This window comes from Cebus imitator, unplaced genomic scaffold (assembly GCF_001604975.1).
Source record: "Cebus imitator isolate Cc_AM_T3 unplaced genomic scaffold, Cebus_imitator-1.0 Scaffold130, whole genome shotgun sequence".
Taxonomy (NCBI): domain Eukaryota; kingdom Metazoa; phylum Chordata; class Mammalia; order Primates; family Cebidae; genus Cebus; species Cebus imitator.
In genome coordinates, this window is record NW_016107445.1 from 4,538,961 (window position 1) to 4,548,679 (window position 9,719).

General features: G+C 34.7%; 2 protein-coding genes across 8 annotated transcripts in view; one reads left to right on the top strand and one right to left on the bottom strand.

Moving 5' to 3' along the window:
• CEP85L (centrosomal protein 85 like) overlaps positions 1-9,719 on the top strand; it is a 239,290-nt gene that overhangs the window by 131,968 nt on the left and 97,603 nt on the right. For all 7 annotated transcript variants that reach the window (XM_017541076.2, XM_017541077.2, XM_037742954.1 and 4 more), the window contains one exon: positions 136-923. In XM_017541076.2, coding sequence (XP_017396565.1) covers positions 210-923 — 714 coding nt within the window. In that variant the 5' untranslated portion in view covers positions 136-209. The remainder of the gene's footprint in view (positions 1-135; positions 924-9,719) is intronic.
• Positions 5,692-9,719, bottom strand: part of PLN (phospholamban) — a 13,019-nt gene continuing 8,991 nt past the window's right edge. The window contains exon 2 of the mRNA XM_017541080.2: positions 5,692-7,648. Coding sequence (XP_017396569.1) covers positions 7,395-7,553 — 159 coding nt within the window. The 5' untranslated portion in view covers positions 7,554-7,648 and the 3' untranslated portion in view covers positions 5,692-7,394. The remainder of the gene's footprint in view (positions 7,649-9,719) is intronic.

A 9,719-nucleotide genomic window follows, 5' to 3' on the forward strand; every position in this document is an offset into this window, starting at 1 on the left:
AAAAAAAAAAAAAAAAAAAAAAAAAAACTTGTGCTTTGATACCATGTTCAGACGTTTCTTTTGACATTTTGCATTTTACCCCATTCTCTTTTGTCTGTTAATTGTAACTAATTTGGCAATCTTTTCTCTTTTCAGATCATTCAACTTCAAGTGGCACATTATCTTTTAAGCCTAGTCAATCACTGGTTACTCTTCCTACTGCCCATGTGATGCCGTCTAACTCCAGCGCTTCAATTTCCAAACTTAGGGAATCATTGACACGAGATGGCTCAAAATGGAGTACAAGCCTCATGCAAACATTGGGAAAGCACAGTAGTGGGGAGCAGGACTCTTCACTAGACATGAAGGACTTCCGCCCACTTCGGAAATGGTCATCTTTATCCAAACTCACTGCCCTGGATAACTGTGTCCAGGGTAGCACTGTTTGCAGAGAAGAGTCAAGGAATGGTTTGGAAAAGACAGGGAGGGCTAAGGCTTTAATATCACAACTGAGGACAGCTGGGCCTAGCTGTTTACATGACAGTATGGAGATGCTTAAGTTAGAGGACAAGGATATAAATAAAAAACGGTCATCAACTTTAGACTGCAAATATAAATTTGAGAGCTGTAGCAAGGAGGACTTCAGAGCCTCTTCCTCTACTCTGAGGAGACAGACTGTAGACATGACATATAGTGCCTTACCTGAAAGCAAGCCCATTATGACAAGCTCAGAGGCCTTTGAACCTCCAAAATATTTAATGCTTGGTCAACAATCAGTAGGTGGAGTTCCCATTCAGCCTTCTGTAAGGACTCAGATGTGGCTTACAGAGCAGCTGCGGACAAATCCTTTGGAAGGTAGAACTACAGAAGATTCTTACAGTTTAGCTCCTTGGCAACAGCAGCAAATTGAAGAGTTTCAGCAAGGAAGTGAAACACCAATGCAGGTAAGGCTCAACATTTAGTGTTTGCTTCCCTCCAGTGGATGTTATGAGTGTAATAGCACACTTGCAGTAAGCATATGACAAGTGTCCGCAGATAGTTTTGCTTTTCCCTGCACATTAATAAGCAGAAATGTTACCTGAAAAATGTTGTGTTGATAAACAAAACTTACACAACATTTGAGACTAATTAACATGAAAATCTTGAAACCTTGTGTCTAACTTGTTCTTTCCTTTTCATTTATTAAATGGGCATGAAAATAAAGCAAAACATGCTCAATCTAAAGAAACTTGGAAATAGAAACAAAAAAGCTGGAATAGGTTTTATAGAAAGAGTGCATCAACTTGACCATATAAGGTCTTAGATTTTGTTTCTGGTTCCATTTAGAACCTGGATGATTTTTGTCACTTAATTTCTCTGGGCCTCAGTTTCTTCATCTGTACAGTGAGAAGGTAGAACTACAGTCATTTGTGAAGTTTTGGTGATTGATAATGTATTTAGGTTTATAATTCAGATATACTTATTTAAAAAAAAATTATACAGTATGTCAAGACTTATTCATTAATCAGTTTTATAGAAAGAACTGTATGATGATGTCCTGTATAAAGAAAAATAGTATATAGCCCCCAATTGGTCTAGGAAATAGCATGTCAATGTGTATATTTCTGGGGGTGTTTCTATTTCAAGATAATTTTCTGTAGCTTGTTTTAACTAGGAAACTAATTTTCTAATAGCAATACTGTCATCTGTTTTTTATCATCAGAATTTTCTCAAACAATTCTATTAAAAATTACAAATTTTCCCTAGAGTAAAAATGTAAAATTGCTATTCATTACTACTGCTAATAAAAACAAATACAGTAAATGAACATAGGCTATGAAAGGATAAGGAAATCACTTATCCAGGAACCTCACAAATCTGAGTATGATCACAAAACATAGAACCTAACATGCTGCATTCATAGGAGAACGTTAACATATCGCATGTGCCTTCTTTATTCTTATTTTAGACCCAGTTCTTATAATTTTGATTATGTACTTAAACCACATAATCAAAACAGAAAAATCACTATGACCAAATTACAAATTTGTGATTTATCCATTCAAGTGATTAAAAATAGGAAATCTAATTTTTCAAATACTATCACGTTTTAGTTTTCAAATGTTTGTTATTACAGGAAAACTGAGATCAGGCAGTTGTTTCTCCGGCTGGCGTCTTTGCACAGAATTGGAGCTGACCAATGGGTCTGAGTGTACTATTCCAAACTAGAGTAGGTGTGATAGATAACTGAGAAAATTGGGCATGCCTTTTATTGTGCTTGGACAAACCTCTGCTTTAAACAAGGTGTTTTTCTTAACCTTAAAGCAGTGCAGAAGTGGGTATGGAGGTTGGGGACACACTGCAGAGAAAAATTTGTTTTTAAATCTTCTTCCTGGTGCATAGTAGAAAGAGAAGGCTACTAACAAGCAAAATTTACATATCCCTGGAAAGTCCTACTTCTTGATTAACTTTATTGGGGATGGTCTCTTTATAGTGCTTTTAAAAGTTTTAGAGTAGAAAGATGAATTCAGGTAAAGAAAACTAGACAAACTTAAGTTGTAATGATTAAATGACTGCTTCCCTTCTAATTTCCTCCTTGGAAAACTACAGAAAAAAGTTGTTAAATACCTTCTTGGAGCCTCCAGTAATATTCTCTTTATTTTAAAAGCTTTCATCATAGTTGTTTCTTAAAAGCCTCTTTGAAACATTGACTTCCAACCAGGTACTGTAACTCATGCCTGTGATCCCAGCACTTTGGGAGGCCAAGGCAGGAGAATTGCCTGAGTCCAGGAGTTTGAGACCAGCCTGGGCAACATGGCGAGACCCCGTCTGTGAAAAGGAAAAAAGATAAAAATCTTAGAAACACTGATTTACGTAAAAACAAAAATTAGACATAAAAACACTCTTTACATCTAATTTTTACGTGAAGAGAAGAAATTTAATAAGGATCAGCTCATCTGGTAAATTGTGATTTTCAAGCACAGCTTTTAAACACTCACCATGAAAAAACAATATTTTTACAGCTAAGAAAAGGAATTTGGCTGAAAGTCATGATCTAATAAAACCATGGATTTATATATTATGGAATTCTATAGCTTTCACAGTATTTTATCTCATTTGATCCTCACAGCTCCCCACTCCCCAGGTTAATTTGTAACATTAAAGGTTTGCTCTTCTAAGGACTCAGTCCAGAATAATTATTGAGCCAGCCACAGATTCCTATGTGTGTGTTGTTCTTTGATTTCCATGGTTTTCTGCCAAATTATTAAGAGTGCAGGAGTGTAGTACTCCGAAGCATTTTCCTTTGTGAATGAAAAGAAGCCATTATACCCTCAGATGGTTTATGATAGAGGGCTCCATGTATAATGCCCACTGCTAGCCTTTGACTCTTTCCTTTGTAGTACATCATCCTTCTGCTCCCCATCCCCTGCAACCCCTAAGCTACCTGACTCTATAAGGACTGGGACAGAGGAGAAAAAGCAGTCTGGTGTTCTCTTTGGGAAGAATCTTTCCCTTTCCATGTCCCTCTTGGGTTTCTTTTCTTGGGGAAGGTAGGGTGGAAGGGGTGGAGGATAAATACTTCTACACGTAACGGCAGTATCCATTGGATTCCTTGAAGCCCACGATGGATCTCCCAGCAGTAGTGAAATAATAGTCTCTTTATTGACGAAGTTGTTTATCCTTTTTTTCCCTAAGATGTTTCTGAACTTCAGGGGGCAATCATTAAAAAGATGAAATTTTGTGCCTATTTAGTCATAAGGGGGTTTGAACAGTTATGGTATTGGCACCTATTGATTTTAACATATTTTACTGGAGATTTTCCCTTATATGAATCAAAAATTTGAACCAAGCACAGTAGCTCACCCCTGTAATCCTAGCACTTTGGGAGGCTGACAGGGGAGGGATAGCTTGAGGACATGAATTTGAGACCAGCCTGGGCTGGTGAGACTGCATCTGTACAAAAAATAAAAAGAATTAGCCATATGTAGTGATGTGCCCCTGTAGTGCTAGATTCTTGGGAACCAAGGTTGGAGAATCTCTTGTGCCCCAAGAGTTCAAGTCTGCAATGAACAATGATCATGTGTCTGCATTCCAGCCTGCATGACAGAGTAACCACCCTGTCTGTTGATTAAAGAAAAAACTGATAAAATGAATTAAAGTAAAATGACTTGTTTTTTGTCTAACATGAAATAATAATGAAAAAGTTTTATAACTTGGGAGTGCTTTATGTATTCTATTATGTCCTCTGAAAATAAAGTATTATTATTTTTATATTTTCTTATATTTGTACCCTGTTCTTTCATTTTTTAACTGTTTGAGATAATTTATGTATTCAAAGATGTGGACGCTATGACACTCCCTATATTAGGATATGACACATTCATTAAGTAGTTAAAAAGGACTTTTATATACAAGTTTTAAGTGAATAAAGTTAGTAATGTGTTTGACTGTTTTCATCTGTCAGGTTTTCTATATAATATTAGCATAACATTTCTGGACATTTTAAAGTATGCTGTTACTTAACAGAAGAGCAGATACTTTCAAAAATTTATTATAGTCCTACTTTGCCAGAAGACTCAAAAATAATCAAAAGATAAATAATCTCTGTTAGTAGCAATTCATTATTTTATATGGGTCTGCCCTCTTGTGTCTATACTAGAGCATCTTGATTTTGTTTTATTTGGGACAAATCACCAAAAAACTCCTGTAAAATCAAAACTATAGTTAAAATGGTTTATCATTAGTATCAATCGTAAGTATATTTTAGAGCAGCTTCACTGAATTTTCAAGAACATTTTTATGTAGTGATTCTGATGATTTGCATTAAACAAATACACATTCTTATCCAATTAAAATATAAAAGGCAACATTAAGCATTTTAAAATTGTTTTTTAGTACCCTGTAAATTAAGATCAGAACTCATTCCATAGTAGAACATATTTGAGCATTTAGTATTTTAAATTTTAAAAATAAATTGTTATGAATTTACATTTCATGATAAAGAATAGTTTATTCTACTTTATAATTTGAGTTATAATGTAGTATTCTGTAATCCTCACAGAATAAGATTTTAATTTCTATCAAACAATGAAGAACAAAAAAATACTTATTTCTGTTTACTGAGGAAAATACTGTAATGAACAATGTAATGAAAGGACTATGACTAATCAGTTCAAATTATCCACTTGTTTTTAAGACCAGTGCAGCTTATTATAGAACTTGGATACTTTTTGTATTGGTAATTTACTAAAACCAGTAAGGTGAGTGTATTACCTGTTGTTTATAAGCTTTCTACTTGTTATTATGGATTTCCAACTTGTAGATGAGGTTTCGCTTAAGAAAACTCTGCCCATCCGTTATTCAGGTATCCCTGAACCAAACCCTTTCCGCTCCCGTCTCTAGTACCTCTCATGGTTTCAGAAAATTTAATAATGTCTCTTTCACTATTCAGTTAGCAGCACTTGTATAAGAAACCAAGATCAATATTGATGCTTCATATTCTTTTAGTAACCATGTTTTAGAGGATATGGTTAATTATATATCCTCTGCCCTTTTAATAATAGTTATATTAGTAACATGTCTTCAGTTGGAATTAAAATTGTTGGATTATACAGTTTAGACTTAATTTTAAACTTTAGTCAACTTAAATTACCAAAGTTTGGTGAATATATTTGCCAGCACTAAATTTTACTTCAGTTGTTTTGTGAGTTATTGGAAGATGTTCTGAAATGATCAGAGGAGAAATTGAAAATTTATTCATCAAGAAAATAGTTATAGATAGCATTGTTGGATCTATAATTTAGCTCAGTAGAGTGGCTTACAAAATAGATGTTTACCATTTGATTGATAGATTAAGGAAAATAGCTATATCCTATTACAGTTGATGCCAGAACGACAAGGACTTGAACTGAGAGGGTCCACTTATACATGAATTTTCTTTTCCCCCACTCCCCACACCCCTAAGACAAGACTGCAAGACCAATCCCTTCTCTTCCTTCCCATCTTTCTCCTCCTCTTGTTCCTCTGCATATTCAATGTGAAGACAATGAGAATGAAGACTTCTATGTTGACCCACTTCCATTTAATGAATAGTAAATATATTTTCTCTTTCTAATGATTTTCTAAATAAGATTTTTTTCTCTAGCTTACTTTGTTGTAGGAATAGAGTATATAATACATAAAACATGCAAAATATGTGTTAATTTACTGTTTATGTTATTAGTAAGGTTTATTGTCAATAGTAGGCTATTAGTAGTTAAGATTTTTGGGGACCCACGGATTGTCAGCTCCCCAACCCCCATGTTCAGGGGTCAGCTGTAGATATAACAGATGGGCCAACAAGTTCATTTCAAAATGTAATCTAAAAAAAAAAAGTAATCTAAAAATTAGTTAATATTTGGAGAGAAAATTCATATTTTTATTTCTTTTAAATACTTGAGATAACCTTTTTCTGTCACTGGAAATCTTCTATTATTTTCTTTGCCTGCATTGGATGTTGGGTTTGAATAGAAGACAAACTGTAAAATCATTCTGAAATCTTATGGTTTCGTGATTCTGTAGATATGGCAAGTTAGGTAACTCCAACTCAGGTAATTCACTACAGTACCTTAAAGGAAGATTAGATTCTATTCTGTTAGTACATTAGTGATTATGATTAATCACACTGTCAGATATTAACCACCAATTCTCATCTGTTGATCATAATATCTTAGAACAGATTTATGGTTTACCTACATGGACTAGAATTCTGTAATTCTTTGAAAAAAATCACTTAAGAGAAATTTTATTATGTAAGAGCATGGCCTTACTTTTCCGTACTTGATTCTCATCAACTTTAAAAAATGTTAATGTGGCACAGAAAAAATACAATTTCTGTTTTAGAATATCGATACTGGTAGTTACTACAAAGAGTTCTTTATAATAAGATAACAGATATGAGGAGTCAGTGGACTATTTTGAATAATGACACTTCATTTGTATTATTACTTTGATGCTTGGTGAAGACCTGACAAATACTTAATACTAAAGAAGCTTTTACAGTGTAATATAAATTATATTTACCTCAAAAGAGTAAAAATAATGCTTTACATATGAAGTGAACTTGTTGGCAGTGCAGTTTCAGAACTAAACTCATATTTCATCTTCAGAAAAGATTTGGGATAGAAATTTGTGAACCATGTTGAGGAAATCAGCAGTTACATTTTATACACTTATTTTAAGGTTATTTTTTGAAAATAAAGCCCTTTTCATGTTTACAAGATCCAGCAGCTGAATACATGTGCTAACAATGAGTTTTAGTCTTAATCTTGACCTTTTCACAAAGAAACTCTTATACTCAGGAAGTGGTGTGTTACACAGTATTGTTTTCCGTCTGCATGGGATGACAGATTTTAAGCTGATGTGGTTCGTTGCAGCTCTAGAGTTGTAGCAGAACTTCAGAGAAGCATCACGATGATACAGATCAGCAAGAGACATATTAAGATGAGACAGAAATTGATAAATAGGTTCTGTAGATTTTGACGTGCTTGTTGAGGCATTTCAATGGTTGAGGCTCTTCTTATAGCTGAGCGAGTGAGGTATTGGACTTTCTCCATGACACCAACAGGAGAGGAAGTCTGAAGTTTTAAGCGGTCAAGAGAAAGGAAAAACTGGCAGCCAAATATGAGATAACTGTCTTCTTTTAGGTAGCCTTGAATGTAAAAACAATAAATGGATTAGAATCATATATGTAACCTATTCTCAGAACAAAAAATACAATTTTGTATTAATTCATCTTTCTCAGCACTATTGTATTTATAACATCAAATGTTTCTGGCGCATGCGCACGTACGTGTGTGTGTGTGTGTAAGCATGTGCACGCCTGTGTTTCTTTTTATCTGTCTGTCTCTCCTTTTTTGATGGGGTGCACCATGACAGTCTCATTTGTGTTAGGAGTAGTAACTCCAGTCTTTGCCTTTTCTGCCAAATTTACTAGAAGTATTGCAGTAATCCTCAGTGTCATCCATAGGTTCCTGAAAACCATGACTTTATGCAAAACAACTATAATGAAACCATTTTTACTCTAGGCTAATTGATGTAAACAAGAGTTAAGTTCCTATGGCATATTTCTGGTCACAAAAATATGACTAAACTTCTCAATAAAGACCCCAAACACTTCTAATATTAAATGTTGAAAGAAATATGAACTATATATACATTTAAGAAAGTTTAATAAAAACCAGATAGGCTGGGTGCAGTGGCTCACACCTGTAATCCCAGCATTTTGAGAGGCCGAGGCGGGCAGATCCCTGAGGTCAGGAGTTTGAGACCAGCCTTGCCAACATGGTAAAACCCTGTCTCTACTGAAAATACAAAAATTAGCCAGGCTGGTGGCATGCACCTGTAATCCTAGCTACTTAGGAGGATTGCTGGAGGCCAGGAGGCAGAGGTTGCAGTGAGCCCAGATTGTGTCACTGTACTCCAGCCTGGGTGACAGAGCAAAACTCTGTCTCCAAAAGAAAAAAAAAAAAGCCACCAAAGATAATTACCCAATATTTGGTGAATCAGTGAATGACAGTGGTTGTGGTGGTTGATTAAAATCATGGAATCAATGTTTGAAAAGTGAAAATTGTCAGGAGCATTGCCAACTCCATGCAGATCAAAACCAATTCAAATACAGTGAAATCTCTGAGGGCTTTTGTGCCATAGCATTAATTGTCATGCATTTGTATGATGACCCTAGACTTCACCAATTTTTATTCGATACTAATTTGTATTCATTCATTCATTCATTTTTCAACCCTCATATTCTAGTGTGGGGTCCTGCTGGCTGAAGCCAATCCCAGCAGCTCAAGGAGGGAGGAACCTACCTTGGATAGGAGGCCATCCCATCACAGGGTACACTCGTGTATGCACTCACATTGAACCCAGGACAACTTAAACACACCAGTGAACCTAATGTGCACTGTTCTGGGATATAGGAGGAAACCAGAGTTCCACAGATGAGGAGAGAATGTGCGAGCTCCACACATACTTAAGTGTTACAACAAAATGACATAGAAGGAAATGATGTTATTTGAGGACCTGCTGTAGTTGGTTTAAGGTACAGCTTGTTTTGGGTTATACTTTTGGGTAAAAGTTCTCACATATAATTTCTTTAAATCTGTTACTCTGTAGATGTAATTGGTTTGATCAGTCAGTGTATTAATAGCTCCAGAGCCAACATCATAAAAAGGAAATGCATACAACAAATTATTCCTTGGATCTTAATTTTAATCCAAAATAAAATAGTGTTAAATGAGAAGTGTTTTACCAAAAATAGAGATTCAAAGTATCATTCCCTTTTATGATTTTATAGCTTTATAGAATATTATCTTAAGTAACATTTTAATAAGATTTGATATTATGTACTGAAGACTGTCAAGTGCGGAATGCACAGTAATTATCATTATCTCACTATCTGCCACAGACATTTCCTATTTACAGACCTCTACTTAGAGCAGTAGTTTCCATTTGCCTTCTTTCAGAGATCCCGTAAGCTATTGCTGCCTGTGGGGTCTATACTTTGAATATTAATAAAACAAAATAAGAACTTACATGTCATTATAGAAAAATTATGTGTATTAACTTCAGAGATAATGGTTTTTAACACTTGGGAACATTTTATTCTCAATCAGGATACTTCTATATCAATTTTGAAATAAGGAAATTTAAAAATGGAGTAAAAAAGTCATAATTAACTGCCAGACATAGTGACTGTTAACATTTGTTGATACATTATT